Source organism: Castor canadensis, chromosome X, assembly GCF_047511655.1.
Source record: "Castor canadensis chromosome X, mCasCan1.hap1v2, whole genome shotgun sequence".
NCBI lineage: Eukaryota > Metazoa > Chordata > Mammalia > Rodentia > Castoridae > Castor > Castor canadensis.
This window is the reverse complement of record NC_133405.1, coordinates 98,771,567-98,794,861: the sequence shown is the minus strand read 5'-3', so window position 1 is coordinate 98,794,861 and position 23,295 is coordinate 98,771,567. Positions and strand designations below refer to the sequence as shown.

The 23,295-nt window shown below is 46.9% G+C and overlaps 2 protein-coding genes across 6 annotated transcripts; one reads left to right on the top strand and one right to left on the bottom strand.

Moving 5' to 3' along the window:
• Positions 1–460: 460 nt before the first annotated feature.
• Positions 461–11,530, bottom strand: LOC141419489 (ribosomal biogenesis factor-like). The gene is made up of 2 exons (XM_074062276.1): positions 11,488–11,530; positions 461–1,003 (listed from the first exon to the last, which is right to left on the bottom strand). The coding sequence occupies exons 1-2, from the start codon at positions 11,528–11,530 to the stop codon at positions 702–704; spliced, it is 345 nt and encodes a 114-aa protein (XP_073918377.1). The 3' UTR covers positions 461–701.
• A 175-nt stretch (positions 11,531–11,705) lies between these two features.
• Was (WASP actin nucleation promoting factor) lies at positions 11,706–22,700 on the top strand. Of its 5 annotated transcripts, none has more exons than XM_074062613.1 (14): positions 11,706–11,865; positions 13,645–13,769; positions 16,488–16,535; positions 16,847–16,987; positions 17,694–17,780; positions 17,883–17,985; positions 18,090–18,137; positions 18,231–18,284; positions 18,913–19,087; positions 19,800–19,842; positions 20,035–20,188; positions 20,380–20,792; positions 21,027–21,138; positions 22,450–22,700. In XM_074062613.1, the coding sequence occupies exons 3-14, from the start codon at positions 16,515–16,517 to the stop codon at positions 22,503–22,505; spliced, it is 1,407 nt and encodes a 468-aa protein (XP_073918714.1). In that variant the 5' UTR covers positions 11,706–11,865; positions 13,645–13,769; positions 16,488–16,514; the 3' UTR covers positions 22,506–22,700. The 5 variants fall into 5 exon arrangements, with proteins under 5 accessions (XP_073918714.1, XP_073918715.1, XP_073918713.1 ...); XM_074062614.1 differs by having other exon boundaries at positions 13,645–13,781; XM_074062612.1 differs by having other exon boundaries at positions 13,645–13,802.
• The last annotated feature ends 595 nt before the right edge of the window (positions 22,701–23,295 follow it).

Sequence of the window (23,295 nt, the reverse complement as noted above, 5' to 3'; positions counted from 1 at the left end):
CCCTAAATGTCTATGTTTATATGCATATAAATTAACATATACATTTAACAAAACTGGGTGTAGTTGTACATATCACTTTGACCTGTGCTTTTTCACTTCTGCACATATTATTACATACTATGCAATTTTCCAATAACTTGTGAAAACTTCAGAAAGGCAGAAAAAACTCTCAACCTAACTTTTCCAAAAATATGTCCACTGTTTTCACCTTGATTTGCACAAGTTCAGGTTATGCGTATTTACATACGCTCATTCGATTGTACGTGATATATATGAGCGTGGATACGAAATGCGCACGGTTCACTGGTGCAATATATATATAATTCATCTTCTAAGGTCTATTTAACCATAAATGTAAACATTTGTTTTTTGGTTTTTTTGGTAAGCATTTATAAACAATAATACATTATTTCCTTTTTTTATTTTTTTATTTTTATTTTTTGCATTACCAGAATTTAAACTTAGGGCCTCCACCTTGAGCCACTCCACCAGCCCTTTTTTGTGTGATGGATTTTTTCAAGATAGGGTCTTAGGAACTATTTGCCCAGGCTAGCTTCTAACCTTTATCCTACTGATCTGCCTCCTGAGTAACTGGGATTACAAGCGTGAGCCACCGGAGCCCAACCTATTCCAATTATTTTAAATGGAACTCTTTTTTTTTTGTATAAAACATTTAATTTATTTGTCTTTCAAGAGAATTATTATAACTGAGCCATCAATCTTGTAGCTTCATCAACATTAACTGGCTCATTTTCCTGATGCTGCTGAGGAATCAGCTCTTTCTGCAGAGGTTCAAGAGAAAGGTCTTTCGAGAAGTGTGCAAGTTCCTTCTGTATGTTTACAAAAGCTTTATTCACTCTGTTAACTTTTTCATCATTCACAATTTTTATCTTGTTAAGATTTGTGGTAACCGGTTTTGCTTTGTTTTTAGCCTTAAAGTTTTTTTGACTGGCTATGTGAAATACACCCCGGGACTTCTGCCCTCTTAGTTTGTTCTTGGCCACTGTCTCTCACCAGATCTCAACCCCCGAGTGCAGCAGCCCAGGCTCCAAGTGATGCCATCAGCATGCACACCTAGAACTCCTTTTTAAATTTTAAACAACATACATATGGAAACTGAGATATGGGTCTACACATGAAACTTTCATTCCTCATTTTCTTTGAAACAGGGTCTCACTATTAATGTACCCAGGCTGGCCTTGAACTCTCGATCCTCCTGCCCCACTCAGCCTTTGATTGCTGGTATTGCAGATGTGCACCATCGCTCCTGGCTTTATACTGACTTCTTTGCATCCCGCTACTTCCTTCTGTGATTTTTCCTGTTAACTTAAATACATCCTCTGGCATTTTTTTGACCTCGTGTGTCTGGGTAGGAGTCATTGAATCTTCATTTGTCCCACGGTAACTACATCTTGTCCTTACTCTTGCAAATTCACTGGGCAGTTACCAGGACCTAGGTTCAAACCAGTTTTACAACTGGTGGTGAAGATGTGGAAAAAAGAGAACCCTTGCACACTGTTGGTGGGAATGTAAATTAGTACAGCCATTAAAGAAAACAGTATGGAAGTTCCTCAAAAAAATAAAAATAGATGATCCAGTAACCCCGCTGCTGGGTACATATCCAAAGAAAAAGAAGTCAGTATGTTGAAGAGGCATCTGCGCTCCCATGTTCACTGCAGCACTGCTCACAATAGCCAAGAAATGGAAACAGCTGGGCGCCAGTGGCTCCCGCCTATAATCCTACCTACTCAGGAGGCAGAGATCAGGAGTATTGAGGTTCAAAGCCAGCCTGGGAAAATAGTTTGTGAGACCCTGTCTTGAAAATACCTATCACAAAAAAGAGCTGGTGGAGCCAGTACTGCTAAAAAAAAAAAAAGAAAGAAAGAAAGAAAGAAAGAAAAAGAAATGGAAACAATGTAAGCGCCTGTCAACTGATGAATGGATAAAGAAAATGTGGTACCTGTCATCTGTGACAACATAGGTAAACTGGAGTTCACTATGTTAAATGGGATAAACCAGACAGAAAGACAAATACCACATGACCTCAATCATATGCAGAATCTTTTTTTTTTTTGGTGTTACTGGGGTTTGAACTCGGGGCCTCATGCTAGCTAGTCAGGCAGTCTACCACTTGAGCCCCTCCACCCGCCCTTTTTTGGTGAAAGGCATTTTCGAGATTGGGTCTCGAGAACTATTTGCCCGGCTGGCTTTGAACTGCTATCCTCCTGATGTCTGGCTCCTGAGTAGCCGGGATTACAGGCGGGAGCTCTGAAACTTAATGAGCAATGTGAACATGTTAAGAATTGAGGCCTGTCGGAGGTGATTAATTTAGGCGAGCAGAGCTTTCCTGAATGGGATTTGTGATTACCAGTGAGGTGAGGTGGAGCTGTTTGCTCTTTCTACCGCTTGAGGTGGCCACAGCCGACACCTTCGCCAGACACTGGATCTGCTGGACCTTGATTTTGGACTGCCCAATCGCCAGAATTGTGAGAAATAAATTGTGTTCTTTTACAAATTACTCAGTCCAAGGCATTTTATTATGGCAGCCTCAATGGGGAGAGGGTGGAATGAACAAGAAAAGCATTGGGTCGGGCCTGGGGCGTCCTATCCATCTTTCAGGTCACCAAGTGAACATCCAGGAGGGGCTCAAGGTCAACAAAATACATATTCTTTTTCTTTATCAAAAGTAAAATTGGAGCCGGGTGTCCGGGGCTAAAGCCTATAATCCTTGCTACTTGGGAGGCAGAGCTCAGGAGGCTCGAAGTTTGAGACCAGCCCAGGCAAATAGTTCTCGAGACCCTATCTCAAAAATGCCCTTCACCAAAAAAGGGCTGGTGGTAGAGTGCCTGCCTAGCAAGTGCGAGGTCCTGAGATCAAAAAACCCAGACAAGGTCAATGTAGAGCAGAAAGACTTCCCAGGGCCCCAGGATGGCGAGTGGGATTGACCCACTCCGGGGTAAATTGGGAGACGATGGCACACTTCTCAGCCTGGATTATAGTGATGGTTGTGTTACGGTATGCAGAATATCCCTGAATGAGGGAAGACAGGGCAGGGTGGGGGCAGCGCGCTGCTGGCAGGCAGGGGACCCTGCAGACGTCCCCGGCTTCATCTTGCCCGGCAGTGCCAGCAGCGCAGCCAGTTGTGCCAGGAAAACAAGCGCCATCCCAGGAAGGGACTACATTTCTGGCAGCCTCACAGCCCCAAGTCCTTCTTCCTGGTGCTGGGCAGGAGCCAGGCCTCACAAACACTAGGCAGGTATCCGCCACTGAGTCCCGTCCCAGCCCTCCGCGGTCCTATTGTGTGTGTGCGCGTCGGTTATTTTGAGATAGGGTCTCACTTTATGTCCTGGCCAGCCTGCTCCCGATCCTCCTATTTGTACTTCCTTGAGTAGGTGGGGGTGACAGATGCGTGCCACCAAGCCCAAGTGAAGCTGGCTAAGATACGGAGAGACGGGGACTCTAAAGACTTAACATTTTATTTATTTATTTTGCAGTACTGGGATTTGAACTCAAGGCCTACACCTTGAGCCACTCCGCCAGCCCTTTTTTGTGATTTTTTTTTCAAGATAGAGTCTCGGGAGAGGAAGGGGTCGGAGGTAGGGGGGAGAAATAGCCCAAACAATGTATGCACATGTGAATAAATGAATAATAATAATTAAAAAAAAAGATAGGGTCTCGCAACTATTTGCCAGGGCTGGCTTCGAACCGTGATCCTCCTGATCTCTGCCTCCTGAGCAGCTAGGATTACAGACGGGAGCCACCAGCGCTTGGTTCATATCTTAGATTGGACATTTTTTCTCTCCTCTGCAACCTCTCTTTCAATTACAAAAATCTGTAATAGCTGCCAAGGCTCCTTTCAATTGCAAATAAATACGCGCTGATTGTTCAGTTCAGGCCTCAGCCAGGGACAGCTCCAACACCACCCTAGCCCGGGGACCACCCAAACCCCTCCCGACTCGCTGATTATTGGTGATCAAGAACCGCCCAGGTTTTCCCCTCCCATAGGTTAAGGCACATTTTTCTTTCCTGCAGGTACTGTATCTTGAACTCAGGGACTGACACTTGCTAGGCAGGTACTCTGATCACTGAGCCACTCCCCCAGCCCTTTTTTGTGATGGGTTTTTTGAGATAGGGTCTTGAAAACTATTTGCCTGGTTTGGCTTCTAGCTGCAGTCCTCCCATCTCTGCCTCCATCATCCTCTTAATCTCCAGTTAGGATTATAGGCTAAACCACAGTGCCTGCTAGTGCAGGTTTTAAGGGCACCTCATGGCCTTTGAAACTCCTCTCCCTAACCTTTAATAAAATGTTGCCTCCCTTACTACATCCACTGTCCTGCCTGGATGCCTGCATGTGGGACACAAAGAGTCTGGATTTTCTGTTTGTCAATGACTACACATGTCAATCATGAGTTGAGATGAGGTCTCAAGAACTTTTTTGCCCGGGCTGGCCTTGAACCACCATCCTCCAGGTCTCAGCCTCCCAAGTAGCTAGGATTAGAGGCTTGAGCCACCAATGCCCAGCTTCTTGACTGTCTTTTAAAATACACTATCAATGTCCCTTCTAGTGGGCAGGTGTGGTGACAGGGGACTGCAGTCCTCTTGAGCCTGAGAGTTCAAGGCCAATCCGGGCAACATAGTGAGAAGCTGTCACAAAGAAAGAAAAATTTATTAACCACATAGATTTTAATTTCAACTACTTCTGTCAAAACTGTGATCTCTAGTGAGCCTATAGTTTCTTTCTACCCTGTCTTAACCTGTTTCCAAAATGCATGGATCTGGGCAGAATACATCCAAGACAAATAAACCCCACTTCTATATTTGTCCAACTCTGCCCCTTTTCTTGCCTCTGTGTGTCCTTCTGAAATGATACATTTCTGGAGAGGAGAGGCCAGACCTGTCTCATTATCAGCGCACATTGTTTATCAAACTTCTGGGTGTGGTATCTAATGGATATTTTTGAAAAAGCAATTTCTTTCTTTTATTTTTATTTAATTTTTTGCAGTACTGAGGTTTGAACTCAGGGCCTACTCTACCAGCTCTTTTTTCTGATGGGTTTTTTAAGATAGAGTCTGGAGAACTATTTGCTGGGCTTGCTTTGAACTTCAATCCTCCTGATCTCTGACTCCTGAGTACCTAGGATTATAGGCGTGAGCCACCAGCACCTGGCTTTTTTTTTTTTTTTTTAATTTTGAGATTGGGTCTGGCTATGTAGCCCAGGCTGGCCTCAAACTCACAATCCTCCTGCCTCAGCCTCCTGAATGCTGGTATTACAGACATGTACCACTACCACAACTGACTTTGGGTGAAAAACAATTTTTTTGGTGGCACTGGGGTTGAACTCAGAGCCTCACACTTACTAGGTGGGTGCTCTACCACTTTAGCCACACTCCCAGTCTTTTTGTTTGTATTTCGATTTTGTTTGTTTTCAGTACAAGGGTTTGAACTCAGGGCCTACACCTTGAGTCACTCCACCAGCCCATTTTTGTGATGGGTTCTTTCGAGATAGGGTCCCAGCACCCATCTGTATTTCGTTTTTGAGACAGGGTCTTTATTTTTAATTTTTGGCAGTACTCGGGTTTGAACTCAGCCTGCTTGCTGGGCAGGCGCTCTACCACTTGAGTCACTCTGCCAGTCCTGTTTTGTGTTCGGTATTTTCTAGATTGGGTCTCTCAAACTATTTGCCTGGGCTAGCTTCGAACCATGATCCTCCTGCTCTCTATCCCCTAAGTAGTTAGGATTACAGGTGTGAACCACAGGCGCCTGGTTGCTAATTGTATTTTGTTGCCCATTGTCCAACTTCCCTCTCTCCCTTAGCCCTCTCCTTCCCTCCCCAGCCTGCAGTGGCCTCTTTTCTTTTTTCCCATATGAGTTCAACTTTTCTTAGCTTCCACATGAGTGGGAACACAGTTTGTCTTTCTGTGCCCAGCTTATTTCAGTCAACATGATGTCTTCCAGTTTCATCTATGTTGCTGCAAATGACAGGATTTCACTCTGAATTTTTTTTTAATGATACTGGCGATGGAACCCACAGCTTCGAGCATGCTAGGCAAGTGATGCACTTGAACTCAGGGCCTTGTGCTTGCTAGGCAGATGCTGTACCACTTGAGCCACTCTACCAGCCCTTTTTGCTTTGGTTATTTTTGAGCTAGGGTCTCACTTTATGCTTGTGGTACCCGGGATTGCAATCTTCCTCTTTGTACTTCCTTGCAGAGCAGGGATGACAGGCCCAACCAACTCTTGGTTGACATGGGGTCTTGTGAACTTTTTGCCTGTGCTGGCCTCAAACTGTGATTCCCCCTATCTCTTCCCCCAAGTAGCTAGGATTACAGGCGTAAGCCACCATGTCCAACTGTATTTTTTTGTTTGTTTTGTTTCCTTTTTTCTATACTTTTGTTTTTGAAATAGGGTCAGATAACTTTTCCTGGGCTGACCTCAAACTTGTGATCCTCCTGACTCCACTTCCTGAGTAGCTGGGATTACAGGTGTGCACTACTACACCCAGCTTAATTCTTTGACTGATAATATTAATATTCCACTGTGTTTCTATACCCAGTTTCTTTTCTCTATCCCTCATTTGATAGACCCTTACACTGTTTCCATTTCATGGCTATTGTGACTAGTGCTGTGCTGAACATGGGAGCAGTCTCTCTTTGACATACTGATTTCCCTTCCTTTGGATGAATACCCAGAAGAGGAACGGCTGGATCATATATATGGCAGCTCTATTTTGAATTTTTTGAGGTGCTGGGGATCGGAACCCAGGGCATGGTATATGCTAGGCATGCTAGGCAAGTGCTCTACCATGGAGTTATACCGGGGTTTTTTTGTTTTTTTTTTTTAGTTTTTTAATATCTATTTATTTTCTTTCTTTTTTTTTTATTCTTTTATTCACATGTGCATACATTGTTTGGGTCATTTCTCCCCACCTCTAACCTGAGTTGTACCCAGTTATTTTTAATTTTTTGAAGATCTTGTACTGGAGGCATGGCTTAAGCAGTAGAGAGCCTGCTTTGCAAGCATAAAGTCCTGAGTTCAAACCCCAGTCCTACCAAAAAAAAAAAAAGGCAAGATCTTCTATGCTGTTTTCCACAATTTGCATTTCCACCAATAGTTCATAAGACTTCTCCTTTTTCCCTTTTTTTCCTTTGTGTGGTGCTGAAGATCAAACCCAAGATCTGTGCTTGTTTTTGGTGCCTTAAAATTGGAACTTTGAGGAAAAGTTTCTGTTTCAGGATTTTGGAAATGCTTAATTATTTCTTTTTAATTATTATTTTTTTTTTTGGCAGCACAGGAGTTTGAACTCGGGGTCTCACACTTGCAAGGCAGACACTCTTACCAATTGAGCCATTCCACCACCCTCTCTTTTTAATTTTCATGAGACCCTATCTCAAAAAACCCTTCACAAAAAAGGTCTGGTGGAATGGCTCAAAGTGTAGGCCCTGAGTTCAAGCCCCAGTACTGCAAAAAAAACCTCATCTAGTTTTACTTCCTGTAAACATTCATTTCCACAGCTCATCACCTGGCCTGGCTGTCATGCTTCATGACAGAGAAGAGCTATTTGGACTCTGGCTGAAGTTAATGGGTGCCCTGGACAGAGGAGAATCACTGGTGCCTTCAGGAAACATTAAACTCTGAGACCCCACTCCTCTGAATGCAGGGATGCAAGAGACTGTATATAGGACACTTTCTTAAGGAATCAATACACGATCCCTTCTCCGTCCTTCACTTAGGTCTGACTCAGGTCTTGTGGAAGGAACAGAGAAATGGAGTCACTATTTCTGCCCTCCAAATCTTCCTTCTTCCTTGGAGGCCTCAGTCCTGCCCTGTTCTTGAGGGAAAGGCAGATCTTGTGGCTAAGTGAGGACAGGCACTCACCCTCAGACCCCCCAGGAAAGGAATGTGTGACGGAGGGAGCCTCTGGGGAGGATAGTGCTCCAGGACGTGAGGGCAGGGTGACAAGGACAAGTGGCAGCCAAGTGCCCTGGAATTACTGCCAAAGATGTATGGCTTGCAGTAGTAACACTGTAGGTAGAGAATCAACGACTCTCAGGTGGAGATATTTGTACTTGGTATTGTCATCAACAGCAGATGACAAGGGTGTCAGGCCTTGCACCAGTGTGACTGTTGTCATACTGGAATTGAGAAACTAACTCAGACTAACCAAACTTTATTTCCTAGTGGTAGAGTGCCTGCCTAGCAAGCGCAAGGCCCTAAGTTCCACCTCTAGCATTGAAAAAAATTTTTATAGTCAGGTGCCAGAGGCTCACGCCAGTAATCCTAGCTACTCAGGAGGCAGAGATCAGGAGGATCCTGGTTCAAAGCCAGCCTGACAATAGTTCGAGATACTGTATCTCAAAAAAAAAAATCACAAAAAAGGGGCTGGTGGAGTGGCTCAAGTGGTAGAGCGCCTGCCTAGCAAGCGTGAGGCCTTGAGTTCAAACCCTAGTACTGCCAGAAAAAAAAAATTTCCCCCTCCCTCAGCTTCTTCCCTCCTTCTTGTGTGTATTAGTCACTGAGGGCTGACAAAACAAAATACCAGAGGCTGAGTGGCTTATAAACAACAGGAATTCATTTCATACTGTTCTGGAGGCTGGAAGTCCAACATTCAGATTCTGGTGGGTCGGATATCCACTGACAGCTGCATGCTAGTCCATAGCAGGTGCCTTCACCTTCTGTCCTCAAAGGGTCAAAGGGGGGACTCTTTTATAAGGCCCTAATCCCATCCAGGCAGGTTGCTCAGTGTCTAATTACCTCCCAAAGCCCCACTCTCTACCGCCATCACACTGGGGACTAGGCTTGGGCGTTTGACTTTGGGGAGGGGGAATGCACTGACACCCTACCACAGCCCTTCCCCATCCCTGGAAGTTTGACACCCCTTCTCCAGCCCAGAGCATATTGCACCGACCTCGGTTATTTTCGGGATGGTCTCCTTAACTAGCATTGGACACACAAGGGCCACACACATCTGTCTTTGTGTCCTGTTCCTTCCCCTGGGGAGGCCAGCATGGGGCCTGAACCTATGGAAGGAGGCAAACTGTGCTATTGGACACGATGGAGTTTGTGGAGACCTTTGCAGTGCTTCTGGTACAGAGGCTAGGCAGGGCATTAGGAAGCCCACATGCTGACAACCATGGGTTGCGTGTTGATAAGGGATAACCTCCTCGACTGCTGATGTTAATGAAGAATTGTGACATTCCGCTGATCATTCCAACCACAGCCCCAGGAGCCCACAGAAAATACCAGCTCCAATTTGACCACACAAGGCCAAAACTGCCCCCTGCCTGACATGGGAACACTGATGCCACATAGCCCAGTCTCCAAAAGTTAATGACACATACCCACTTTTTCAGAACTGACCATGCCACGTCCACAGGCCCCCAATAAAAGCTTAAGGTGTGGGGACTTCCTGTGCAGCGCCCAGGAGCCTGTCCACCATTCCTTCTTTTCCAGGTGCTTTTTTTTTTCCTTTCACTTTGCTTTGCATCAATAAACCTGCTCCTGCTTAAGTCGTTTCTGTGTCTATCTTTTTTTTTTTTTTTTTTTTTGGCAGCACTGGGCCTCATGCTTGTTAGGCAGGTGCCCTATCGCCTAAACCACTCCGCCAGCCCTTTTTGTGGTGGGTATTTTCAAGATAGGGTCTCAAAACATATTTGCCCGGGTTGGCTTCAAATTAGTCCCCTGATCTCTGCCTCCTGAGTAGCTGGGACTACAGGTATGAGCCACCTGCTCCCAGCTGTGTCTGGCCTAACAGTCTTTCTGAGGACATCACCTTGGACCCGGTGATCCCAGGTGACATATTTTGGCAAGCCAAGCCAGGAGACTTGAGAAGACCCCCTACTCAAGAGCAGGTAACTTTATTTTTCTCTTTTGATTTCAGTAAGCCTAAAAAAGAAAAAATATTAAAGAAAAAATCTAAAAAAAAAAAAAAAACCTAAAAGTGTAACTCAAATGGTAGAGTACTTGCTTAGGAAGCATGAGGCCCTGGGTTCAATCCCCAGTACCACAAAAATAAAACAAAACAGAGCTGGCAGAGTGGCTCGAGTTGTAGAGTGCCTGCCTAGCAAGTGTGTAGGCCCTGAGTTCAAACCCCAGTACTGAAAAAAAAAGTGACATTCCCATAACATTTAGAGTTGCTGTAACATTTTTCTGAATACAGAATGCTTCCATGACCACAGGAGATGATTTTTGTGAAAATAAAGACTGAAAGTTAGCTGGGCGCTGGCGGCTCAGGCCTGTAATCCTAGCTCCTTGAGACAATGAGATATGGAGGATTGTGGTTCAGGGCTAGTCAGAGCAAATACCTCATGAGACCCTGATAAGGAAATCCGAACAACCCCATTTCCAAAATAACCAGAGCAAAATGTGCTGGACGTGTGGCTCAAGCAGTAGGGTGCCTGTTTTGCAAGAGCAAAATTCTTGAGTTCAAACCCCAGTCCCATCAAAAAGAAAAAAAATCGGCTTAAATGCCAATACAGCCTGCAATATTAACTTTCAGTCTTTTTTTTTTTTTTTTTGGTGACACTGGGGTTTGATCTCAGGGCTTTGTGCAGGTGCTCTAGGGACTAAGTCACACTTGCCTTCAGTCTGCATTTAAGCCTTTATGTTGATCAAATATGAACCTACTCACTGCTTAATAAAAAAAAAGTCAATTCACATCCTCGTTCAACAGTCCTTTGGGCAGGTAATTAAAAAAAAACTTTTATTTACTTTTGGTTTTAATATATATATTGCTGTACTGGGAACTGAACCCAGGGCCTTGCATTTGCTGAGCAAGTACTCTACCACATAAGCTTCACCCAGGCCCCTTTGTTTCACTAAATTTTTTTCTCTTTTTTTGAGACAGGATCTATAGTTACTTTTGCCCGGGCTGTCCTCAAACACCCAATCATTCTTCTGAGCAGCTGGCATGACAGGTGTGTGACACTATGCCCCACTTTTTCTTGTTGCCATGGGATCTTGCTAACTTGTTGCCCATGCTGGCCTGAACTCCATTCCCCTCCCATTTCCACCTGGGAAAGAGATAGGATTACAGGCATGAACCTCTGTGCCCATTTTTTCTTTTTTCTTTTTTACAGTACTGGGGTTTTTGAACTCAGGACCTACACCTTGAGCCACTCCACCAGCCCTTTTCTGTGATGGGTTTTTTCGAGCTAGGGTCTCGCGATCTCTTTTGCCGGGGCTGGCTTCGAACCACAATGCTCTTGATCTCTGCCTCCTGAGTTGGCTAGGATTACAGGCGTGAGGCTTCCTTTACAGCTTTGTAATGGCTATAAACTTTGTATCTGTTTTCTTGGGGGAGTAAAATTAACACAACTTAATTACTGCATTCTTTCTAAAGACACAGGACGCTCACTCTAAGGTTTATGGCGTTGGGACAACCATGTGTCTGTCTCACGCCAGCAGATCCAACCCCAGAGCAACGCTATTTGTATGGAGACTAGAGAATAAGTGAATTTACGTATGCCGGCGCAGGCATGAAAACCCTACTGGGTCTGTTACGGAGGTTCCGATGGAAGCGCCATGCTTCCATCGTGACGTTACTAACCTCCGACATTAGCACCCTCTTCTGCCCCTTTGCTGGCGAACAAGTCTAAACTCTCAGGTGGTATTCGAACCCTCCATCCCAATCACCAAAACTCTGCTCCCAGAGCGCCAGCAAAAGGCTGACACCACTGCGCATGTCCTGACGCAGTGACCAATGGGCGCAGAGGCGCAGTGGCACTACGGAGGCCGCGAAGCTTCGGAGAGCAACAAGGACCAGAATGCGAGCACCGACCAATCAGAGCTCTCGAGCGCCGCCTCCCGCGCCAATTGCCCCTCGAGTGCTTTGAGAGCGGTTCAAAATTGAGGAACCGAGGGGTCGTGGTAAGCCAGGTTAACGTGACGAAAGGGAGAGGGCGAGGGCTGACCCAAGTGTGAGCTCCGCCCGAAACATACGGGAGTAGCGGGGACAGAACGGGGTCTGGGGACGAGCCGGCTGACCCCTGGGCAGGAACGAGGCATTCCTTCACCGTTTTCCGCTGTCCACCCCCATAATCAAAATGGGGCGGTGCACGATGGCCCCCTCCGCAGTGGTCAGTCCCGGGCGCGCATTTTCACTGGTGCGATTCCCCCCACGCCCGACGTGGTTCATTCTAGGCTGTAGCGTTATCACGCCTGGGATCGCGCGTACTAGAGGGTAGACACAGCTTAGGTTTCACACACACAGTGTAACGTCACACGTTTGGGTATAATACTCCTATGAGCGCACATATTGAGGCTACAAACATTGGGGTACAGGGAGAGTAGGTGGTGGGACCCTTAAATTTGATGGAGAGGAGTGGGAAGGGGCTTGGGGGAATGAATTCCCGCGGTACTCATCTTATAAAAACAGTAATGAATCATTATAACATGTCAGGCTCTGTCCTAATCACTTTACAGGAATGATCTCATTTAGTCATCACAACAACCTTATTATCTTTACTTTGTAGATGAGGGAACTGAGTCACCCAGAGCTCACCAGAAGGTACACAGCTGAAAAGAGCCAGAGCTAGGTTCCAGGTCTACAAACTGGTTCTAACTCAGCACTGATCCATTCTCATCTCTACAGATGTCCTTGCTTTTCTGTGCTCACCCAGTTCTAACCCACCCCCACCAGGACTGAGGCTCCTCAAACACCCATTTGCCCACAGCCTCTGTGAACACCCCTGTAGCCTCCTGTGTGGGAGGGGCCTGACCCCTGCGCACTCACTGGCTTTTTTTCCCCCTTTGATTTTATTTTCCCCCTCCCCTATTCCTTTTTTTTTTAAATGAGACAGGGTCTCACTATGTAGCCCAGGCTGGCCTCGAACTCTTGACCCTCCTGCCTCAGCTTTGGGAGTTTTGTGAGATTAGTGCCGTGTACTGCTATGCCATGCTCCTAAATTTGGACTTAAAGGACAGTAGTTGTACCCTCCCCAAGCCTATTTCTCTTCCATGAATTCAATCGTGGGGACCGAAGTGTGAAAGGTACCTCATGTCTTGTTATCTACTTAAGGGTTGAGGTGTGGTGATCAGGAACTGGTAGGCAATTTCTTCCCAAAATATAGTCATCCCCTGGTATCTGTGGGGGATTAGTTCCAGGCCCCCCAACCCTGCAGATACCAAAGTCCTGGATGCTCAATTCTTTTTTTTATGTAAAGTGGCATAGTATTTGCAGATATCCTATGGATAATCTGCAGTATACTTTAAATCCTCTGTAGATTACTTATAACTCATACAATGTAAATGCTATACTGTATTAGGGAATAATGGCGATAAAGAAAGTCTGTACCTGTTTAGTACAAAGGCAGTTTTTTTCATACATTTATTTATTTTTCATATATTTTGAGTCCTTAGTTGAAACCATGGATACCGAAGGGTGACTAAAGCAAAATAAGCACAAACTATAAACAGGAACCAATTCGCCATCTGGTGACCTGTGGGGGTGGAAGGGGCAGGTGATAGAGGAGCACCCAGTAGGTGTAAGTTACTGGGTACATCCTGGCCCTAGGGGGTTCACTGTATAACTAAGAAGTAAATTAGAAATTCTGTTTCCAGCTGTGGTGGACCCACTTGCATTAGACCAGCTTTCCTGCTGAGCAGAATCAGAATAGCTGGGCTAAATTTTCTCATGCTGTTTTGCAGTGTATGCCCCAGGAGAGCAACATTCCCTGCATGCAGTGCAGAAAAGCAAGCCCTGGTGCAACCAGCAAGTAAAACAGACCAGCTTCCAATCATCACTGCACAGCAACAGAAGAACAATATCAAAAGTGAGGCTAAAGGTTGGCAGAGTGGCTCAAACAGTAAGAGCACCTAACTAGCAATCATGAGGCCCTGAGTTCAAGCCCCACTGCTTCCCAAAACAAAAACAGACCAAAAAAAATGAGGTTAGAATAATTAGTAAATCACTGCCTTTCACAGTGGGAAAACTTTTCTATTAGGGATAAATAGAAAAAAATCTGCTTTGAGTTTTTTATGTAGAGAAAAACATTTTAGGGCTGGCAGAGTGGCTCAAGTGGTAGAACACCTGCCTAGCAAGCACGAGGCCCTGAGTTCAAATACTGTTACTGCCAGAAAATCATTTTAAACTTGTCTGCTACTTGGAAATAAAAATAGGAAGCATACAACTTTTAAATGTTAATTTAGAAAGCACCCACAAATGTAGCAAAGTAACATCCTGTGATAAAGAGTAAAAAAGGGGCACATTTGGGCATAAAGAAAGAAGTAAGAAGATGGAGAATGAAAGACAGAGAAGGACCAGGGGAATTTTACCTTGGCCCACGTGTGGTACCTAACATTTTAGGAACCATTTCTCACAAAGCTGGCTTCAGCTCCACCACTCATGAACTGAACTCAGGCAAGTTACCTAAGCTTCTCCAGGCCTCAGTCTCCCCATTAGCAAAATGGGCATAACAGTTGTACTTGCCCCATTGGGCTGCCTGAAGATATTAAATGAGTTAGTACATGTATGGCACTTGGAACAATCTCAGAAAATACTAAGTCAAATTAGACATGATTATCCCCTTCATTCCTTTAAATCACATTTACTGAATGTTTAGTTTGTGCCAGAACCTAGAAATATTCTTGTCAGAGACTGAATGCTCAATGAAAAGTGATAAAATGAGTGAGTTCAATGTATTTTAAGGATAATATATGTATTTTTTTAAATTTTGTTTTATTCCTTGTGGTGCTGGGGATCAAACCCAACACACTATGCAAATGCTCTACCCTCAGCTGCACCCCTAGCACAAAATGGCCTTTCAAGGCCAAGAATGGGCCTGCCTTATCTACAGACTGGAAGGTGCGCCAGATCTGGAGGTATAAATAGCTCAGGGCTAGTGAGTCAGAGCCACCATAAGCTGAGTTGAGAAGGGAGAGAGGTGGGAGGAGGTTGGAGTTGCCATTTAAGAAGGGATTTAGAGCTGGGCTGGTGGTTCATGCCTGTGAGCCTAGCTGCTCAAGAGGCAGAAATCAGGAGGATCGAGGTTCAAAGCCAGCCCTGGCAAATAGTTCAAGAGACCTTATCTCAAAAACACCCATCACAAGAAAAGGGCTGGTGGAGTGGCTCAAGGTGTAGGCCCTGAGTTCAAGCCCCAGTACTGCAAAAAAAAAAAAGGGATTTAGAGCCAGGGTTCAGGAGAGAGGTGTTAAACCTGCGGCCATCGGGGGCCAAGGAGTTTCCATGCAGGCTGGAGCGACCCACCCAGAGACATGCTATTTCACTTTCTGGTACCTGCAAATGCCAGCCACACCTGAGAACTCAGCTTCCCAAACTGTTGTTGCTGTGCCTGAGAGCTTCATATCCCCAATGGCCTATCTCAAGGATGGGGAGACTGAGGCCAGGGAGGTGGGACATTGAGCTCTCTTTCACTTGGGGAAGCAGTCTGGCATTATCTAGAAAGCAGGAGCAATGCAAACCCTGACACCCACTGATTCCTCTCCAGAGAGCATGCATGGGCAGAGTACTATGTGGACTTCCTTACACTACAGGAATGTTGAGATAAAAGTATGGGGGGGGGGGTCTGGGTTGTAACTCAGGGCTAACCCAGGGGCTTAGCGTGCACTAGGCCCTGGGTTCCATCCCCAGCAGCAAACACGTTGAAAAGATAAAAGAATAGCAAGTAGGGAGAAAACAAGTCTCCCAAGGTTACATGGTTTCAAAAAGTCCAAAGACAATGAAGATGTTTTGGTATTCACAGATGCTATAAGTTGTTTTCTTTTAGAGAGGGCATGAAAAGCAGAAAACAATTTGGGAGTCACAGGGAGGCAAGGGTAAGGGACAGCGAAGTTAGTCGTCTGGGGGCTCAGCATAGGGATGGGATCACTGCAGATGGCTATGTCATTAAAAGGAAAGACTTACTGGAGTTGTGCTTCTAGTAGTAGAGTGCCTGCCTAGCAAGCGCCAGGCCCCGAGTTCAAGCCCCAGTACTACCCAAACAAAAAGGTAAATAAATAAATATGAAAGGAAAAATTGCAAAAGGTGACCCTTAAAGCCTAGGGGCCTTGGACCTCAACCCCAGGCCAACTGGGTGCTTTGTGGCGGGAGGGAGGAGGAGGCCACCCAGCCCCATAACTACTCCCCACACAGCCCTACAGAGGGGCTCAGCTCTCCTGCCAGCCAGAAGGAGGCGGCTCTGAGCCAGTTAGAGGGGGATGGGCCCCAGAGTTTAAAATTTAAAAAAAAAGAATTAGGACCTGAGGTGCTCACAAAGATGGGGTTACCCAGTCAAATGGAGGAGAAGGGCTCGAGCCTGTCCTAGGGAAGAGGACAGGGCCCCCAGGGGGCCCCTGGAGGACTTGTTTCCCTTGTGGTTTTGTGCACTTCCTGTTCCCTTGCTCACTGCGGAAGTTCCTCTTCTTACCCTGCACCCAGAGCCTTGCAGGAGAGGACAAGGGCAGAAGACACCATGAGTGGGGTCCCTGTGGGAAGCAGGCCTGGGGGCCGAGGGGCCCAAGCAGTTCAGAACATTCCTTCCACCCTCCTCCAGGACCATGAGAACCAGCGACTCTTCGACATGCTGGGCCGAAAATGCTGGGTAAGCTGAGCTGAGGATCTCCTGGCTCTCTCTCTTCCCTCCACCTTTTACTCCTCCTCCCCATCCTTCCCTGTTTGTTCTTTTTCCTCCCATCCTCCTTCTCTCCCTTCCCTCTCCCCCATCTCACCACCCAGGATCCACTTACCGTGGTTCACCCATCCCAGGAGTAGCTCAAGGTCTATTCACCCTCCCTCTGGTACAGCTTCTTCCTCCAGCCCATGACAGCTGCAGGCAAGGGAGGACCAGGCTTGGTGTCACGACACTCTGGCTTCCCATGAGCAGACACCATTGATCCTGCTCTCCTTTCCCAGACGCTGGCCACCACAGTTGTTCAGCTGTACCTGGCGCTGCCTCCTGGAGCCGAGCATTGGACCATGGAACATTGCGGGGCTGTGTGCTTCGTGAAGGACAACCCCCAGAAGTCCTACTTCATCCGCCTTTATAGCCTCCAGGTGACCCCACACCCCACTGGACTTGCTAGCCGGTTCTCTCGGCCTGCAAAACCAGATCTGAGTCCACATTCCTGAGCCCTTTGACAGATCGGCAGACCCCTGAGTCCCAGAACCAAAGACCCACCCAGATTCCAGACTCTGATTTGCCTTTCTAAGTCTGAGATGACTGACCCCACAGGCTTGACATCAAGATCTTTTTTTTTTTTCAGTACTGGGTACTGGGGTTTGAACTCAGGGCCTACACCTTGTGATGGGTTTTTTTTGATAGAGTTTTGCAAACTATTTGTCGGAGCTGTCTTCAAACCATGACCCTCTTGATCTCTGCCTCCCTAGTAGCTAGGATTACAGGGGTGAGCCCCATCAAGATCACTAATGTACCCCTAAGTCTCGCTCTTCTAATCATTCCAAAAACATGAGTACTACATTGATACCTTCAGCCTCAAATCTGTTCTCAATTCAATATGTCGAATGCTCCTGGGACTGGAATTCTGAGGACCCCCAATTCAAACATCTCACAGCAGTGTCTACTTCTCAAACTGCAGCCCAACTCCCCCCCATATCTGATGCCTAGACCCCCAATTTTCTGGTGCTGAGCTAAAAAAATCTTCATATCAGACCCTGGGGCCCCAAATCTGGATGCCACACTCCCTGGCCAGGTAACAAAGTCCTCCATGCCAGCATGTCCCCCCACCCTGCTCCTCTCCAGGCTGGCCGGCTGCTGTGGGAACAGGAGCTGTATTCACAGCTGGTCTACTTCACTCCCACCCCGTTCTTCCACACATTTGCGGGAGATGTAAGTGTCCAACTGACTCTTGAGCCTCAGCTGGGGTATGGAGAGGAGATGGGAAAAGTCGGGAAACCTGGAAGTCTGCTGACCTCAAGGCATATGATGTAGGACTGCCAGGTGGGACTGAATTTTGCAGATGAGGGTGAGGCTCAGGCCTTCCAGGCCCTGGTGCAGGAGAAGATACAAAAAAGGAATCAGAGGCAAAGTGGAGGTAAGAAGGCCTTGGGGGAGGATGGAAGTGGGCAGAGGTGGACGCACGGGGAGGGGACTAGAAAAGCGCTTCTCATGGTTCTGGCTCCCAATCCACCTGTGTAGTCACAGACAGACGCCAGCTACCGCCACCACCAGCACCAGCCAATGAAGGTGAGTCCTTTAGGCAAGTAGGGGTAATAAGGGACTAGCCCAGGAACCTGAGGTAGGCTCAGTGACAGTTCTCAACTCATTCCATTTTCCCAGAGAGAAGAGGAGGGCTCCCACCCCTGCCCCCACATCCAGGCGGAGACCAAGGGGGTGAGTGGTGATTCTTTCATGTGTCTCTGGATGGATGGGTGGGTGGGGAATGGGTAGATGGATGAGTAGTTGGGTGGGTACACAAGTGGGTAAAAGGGTGGGTGGATGGTCAGATGGATAGATAAATGGGTGAGTGGGTGCATGGATTGGTGGCTAAGTGGGATGAACTGATGGGAAGTTGAAAGAATAAATAGATGTATAGGTGGGTTATAGATAGATAGGTGAATGGGTATGTGGCTAGGTGGATGAATACATGGATGAATGATTGAGTGAATTAGTGAATGAACAGTGAATAAATGAATAAATGACATAATATTCTAGCCAGTGAAGAAAGCAGTGATTAAATGAATGATTGGTAAGTGAATTATTTAACAAATGAATTACCCAAAAAGCCAGGGAATGAATGAGTCCATACTTAAGTGATAAGCATGAGTGACTGCATAAAATGAAAGAATTAGTGAATGTATGAATGGTTTTGGGGTCCATCCACTTCTACATGTACCTTACGTAGACCCCCTCATCCACTCTCTCTGTGACCATCAAACACATACACCAAAAGTCTTCCCATTTCTTTTCCCTATGCTGTGACTGGCAGGTCAATGGTCCATTCATCCTATTTTGCCCACAGGTCCACCAGCTGGCCCACTGTCCCTAGGACTAGTGACAGTAGACATTCAGAACCCTGACATCACAAGTTCACGATACCGGGGGCTCCCAGCACCTGGCCCTGGCCCAACTGATAAGAAACGCTCAGGGAAGAAGAAGATCAGCAAGGCTGATATTGGTGCGCCCAGTGGATTCAAGTGAGGACCTCTCCCCTGTAGCCCACAGACCCTAGGGATGGGGAGGGCATAGGAAAAAGTGGACAGCTGAGTGGATAGAAGGATGGGTGGCAGATGAGTGGATGGGGAGAAGATAGATGAATGGATGAATGAATGAATTAAAGGGTTGAAGAAAGAATGGGTAGGTGATTGGATGGATGGGTGGATGGATAGTAGATTAATGTATGAACAGGTTGATATGTAGGCTGATTGGTTCACAGACAAGGTGAGTGGGGATGGGTAGATAGCCAGGTATGTGGATGAACCGACAGTTCATGAATGGATAAGTGACTAGAGGTATGTGATTGAATGGCTAGAAAAATGAGTAGATGAGTGGAAAGGTAGACACGTGCGTAGAGGTGGGGTGGTTGGACACTGCGTGAATGCAGATTGGTGGAAAAATGAGTAAACAGATGTGTGAGCAGATGGTTGGAGGGACAGATGTATGGACAGATCAGTGGTCCAATGAATCTGAATGGATGGGTGGAGAAAGGAATGAGTAGATGGATAGTGGAAAGAGGGAGAGGTGGACAACTGGACACCACACACTATAGACCCCTTCTAATGTCGTAACTCGTGCTCACATTCGTTCACTCATTCCAGCCCCTCAGAGCCCCCTGGGCAGTAGAGGGCTGGAGCTTCACTAGGAAGGGGGGGCAGCAGGGCTTCATTGTGGTCTCCTCACATTCCCCAGACACGTCAGCCACGTGGGCTGGGACCCCCACAATGGATTTGATGTGAGTAATTCAAAGTCCCCTGGACCCCACTCAGCTTCCACCCATCCTTCCATATACTACTGCTCAGACCCCGCCCCCACCCCTGCCTTTCCCACATCCCTCTCAGATCCCTTGCTGGGATGGATCCAGTGGTAATCTGTGTCCCCTCATCCCCCCTCCCCAACCCTCCTGGCCTTTTTCCATCTTGGGCAGGTGAACAACCTAGACCCGGATCTGCGGAACCTGTTCTCCAGGGCTGGAATCAGCGAGGCCCAGCTCACCGATGCTGAGACCTCCAAGCTTATCTACGACTTCATTGAGGACCAGGGTGGACTGGAGGCTGTGAGGCAAGAGATGAGGCGCCAGGGTGAGCCCCCTTCTTCTCCAGCCTGGCAGTTGATACCTCAGAGATACCTGGAAGTCACTCAGTTGTCATGGAAACGCCTATCTATACTGCTTGAATAGGGAGTTGACCAGTTGGGGCAGCCATTTTACCAACGAGCTCAGGAAAAAAAAATGAGTGAATATTATCACACCTGTGTTATTTTTCCCACACAGAGCCCCTTCCACCACCCCCACCACCATGCCGAGGAGGAAACCAGCCCCCCCGGCCCCCTATTGTGGGGGGCAACAAGGGTCGTTCTGGGCCACTGCCACCTGTACCTTTGGGAGGTGCCCCGCCTCCACCAACACCTCGGGGACCCCCACCCCCAGGCCGAGGGGGCCCTCCACCACCACCCCCTCCAGCCACTGGACGTTGTGGACTACCACCTCCTCCACCCCCTGGAGCTGGGGGAGTGCCTATGCCACCACCCCCACCCCCACCCCCACCCCCACCCCCACCCAGTTCTGGGGGTGGACCAGTTCCTCCCCCACCCCCTCCTACTCTGGTGACTGGGGGGGGCCTGGCCCCTGGTGGGGGCCGGGGGGCACTTTTGGATCAAATCCGGCAGGGAATTCAGCTGAACAAGGTAAGGATAGACAAGATGTATTATCGGGGGTCTAGAACTCTGGGTGTTGTGTGCAAGTCAAGATATTGAGAGCCAAGGCTAAGACTGATTGGAGTGCCAGGCTTTTGGGGTGCAGTGATAAAGTTGGAGATTGATGGGGAACCTTGGATTGGAGCGTGGGGAGGAGAATGGAAAAGGAAAGGGTGGGGAGAAATGCTCCTCTCACAGGCCTGTGTTCAACACTGTTTGCTGCAGACCCCTGGAGGCTTTGAGAGCCCACAGCAGCCTCCTCCTCAGAGCTCCGAGGGGCTGGTGGGTGCACTGATGCACGTGATGGAGAAAAGGAGCAGAGTCATCCACTCCTCAGGTGAGCCTGTCAGCCCAGGACACAGCCTCAGACATTGCTATCCATAGTGATACCAGGGCTGGGGTGGCTCAGTGGTAGAACACTTGCTGTTATGCTCAAGGCCCTGGGTTCCATCCCCGGCACAGCAAAAAACCAACCAACCAAACAAACAAACAAAGAAATAGTGAGGCTTACCACATCTGTTTTTGTTTTTGTTTTTCCAGTACTGGGATTTTAACTCAGGGCCTTCACCTTGAGCCACTCCACCAGCCCTTTTTTGTGAGGGGTTTTTTTGAGATAGGGTCTCTTGAACTATTTGCCTGGCCTGGCTTTGAACCATGATCCTCCTGATCGCTGCTTCCTGAGTAGTTAGAATTACAGGCGTGAGCCACTGGTGCCCACCTTGGTCTATCTTTTTAAAGTGCATTCTTGACAATAATATTAATGTTAGTGTCGGGCATGTCCACGATACCGACATTACTCTCATATGTTCAGTGCTAGTAACATAAGCCCACTGGCTCGTGATAATGTTACAGAGAACCCCACCCCATATCTGCAGAAATACCAACTTCGATTCCATACATTAACAGATTTACATTAATTCATCATGTGATAATAATATCAATATCTAAACCAGTCTTTTGACAATACTGTTAACATTAGTGTGTCAACAGTACTGTCATTAACCCATTAGAGAAGGGCAATATATATCTCAGCCTATTATGTGACAATAACAGTGAACTTCAGCTTTGACAATAATAGTAACATTAACCCCAAAATGTGTCTGTAAGATTAATGTGAATCCATTATATGACAATATTATCACAAGTCTCATCTTTTGACAATGACGTTATCATTAATCCCACTAAGGGTCAACAATGTTAACGTTGATTCACCATGAAACAATAATAAATCACCCCACCTTTGCTAATAATATTTAAATTTCCTTATTAAGTGACAGAGGAAATTACTGTTAACCCTTGGTGTAACAATAATAGCCTAACTAACCACATTTGAATTTTATTGTTGTTTTGTGTTTTGAGACGGAGTCTCACTGTATAGCCCAGACTGACCTCAAACTCCAGATTCTCTTGCCTCAGCCACCTGACTGCTGGGGCTACAGGCATGCACCTCCATGCCTGGATACTACCCCATTTTTTATAATACTATATTGACTTCAACTCCAACTAGAGCCCAGACCCAGAATGCAATATCTATTTTGCCTAAACTCTACCTTCCCCCAGAGTGGAACCCTCACCTCCTAGGCCTGAGGACTCTCCCAGAGCCTTTGAGCTCACCTGTCACACTCTCCATCTCTCTCTCTCCCTCCAGACGAAGGAGAAGACCAAGCAGGGGATGAAGATGAGGATGACGAATGGGATGACTGAGCTGCAGCCCATGCTTCTCCCTGTGGGCCTGTGGCTCCCATGCCACCAGCTCTGCGCCCAGCTTCCAGGCCCCAGCCTCCAAAGCTTTCACCCTTGCTTGGCCCCCCCATGCTTGCAATGCCCAGGGCCCTTTTATACAAAAGTTTTCAGTTCTCTTCACTCAAGGATTTTTAAATAATAAAACAATTTCCCTCACCTCTCTAAATCTCAGTCGCTTCATTCTAAATGTTTGGGAATTTTGGGTCCTTTCCCTCGCCCAAGACTGGGGTTTGAACTTGGAGCCTCATGCTTGCCAGGCAGGCTTTCTACCACTTGAGCCACTCCACCAGCCTTTTTCTATATTGGGTATTTTTGAGATAGGGTCTCAACAGCTATTTGCCTGGGCTGGCTTTGAACCGTGATCCTCCTGATCTCTGCCTTCTGAGTAGCTAGGATTACAGGCGTGAACCACCAGCACCCAGCTCACTATCTCATTTTATTTATTTAGCCTTACATACATTTTCATTCATTCCATTTTGCCCTCAGTCATTTATCCTGTGTTTCTTTTCTTTCTTTATTTTGTTTTCTTTTCTCTTTGAGATGGGGATCTCACTATGTTGCCCAAGCTGGCCTGGAACTTGTGGGCTCAATCGATCCTCCTGCCCCAGCCTCCCAAGTAGCTGGGACCACAGGTGTCTACCATTGTGCCTGGCATTTCCTTGTGTTTCTTTATTTCCTTCTGTCTGTTCACAACATTTATTGCCAGGCAATATTTTATGGGCTAGGATGGAATGGCCCTAGAGACAAGGAA

What these genes read in the sequence shown, in the direction of transcription:
- Was (XM_074062610.1), top strand. Translation starts at nt 16,407, where the DNA reads ATGAGTGGGGTCCCTGTGGGAAGCAGGCCTGGGGGCCGAGGGGCCCAA. An exon ending in ACCAGCACCAGCCAATGAAG is followed by an intron (nt 18,138 to 18,230) that starts GTGAGTCCTTTA and finishes CCATTTTCCCAG; the next exon opens with AGAGAAGAGGAGGGCTCCCA. An exon ending in GGTGCGCCCAGTGGATTCAA is followed by an intron (nt 19,088 to 19,799) that starts GTGAGGACCTCT and finishes CACATTCCCCAG; the next exon opens with ACACGTCAGCCACGTGGGCT.
- LOC141419489 (XM_074062276.1), bottom strand. Translation starts at nt 11,530, where the DNA reads ATGGAAGCATGGCGCTTCCATCGGAACCTCCGTAACAGACCCA. An exon ending in GAACCTCCGTAACAGACCCA is followed by an intron (nt 1,004 to 11,487) that starts GTAGGGTTTTCA and finishes GGTGAGAGACAG; the next exon opens with TGGCCAAGAACAAACTAAGA.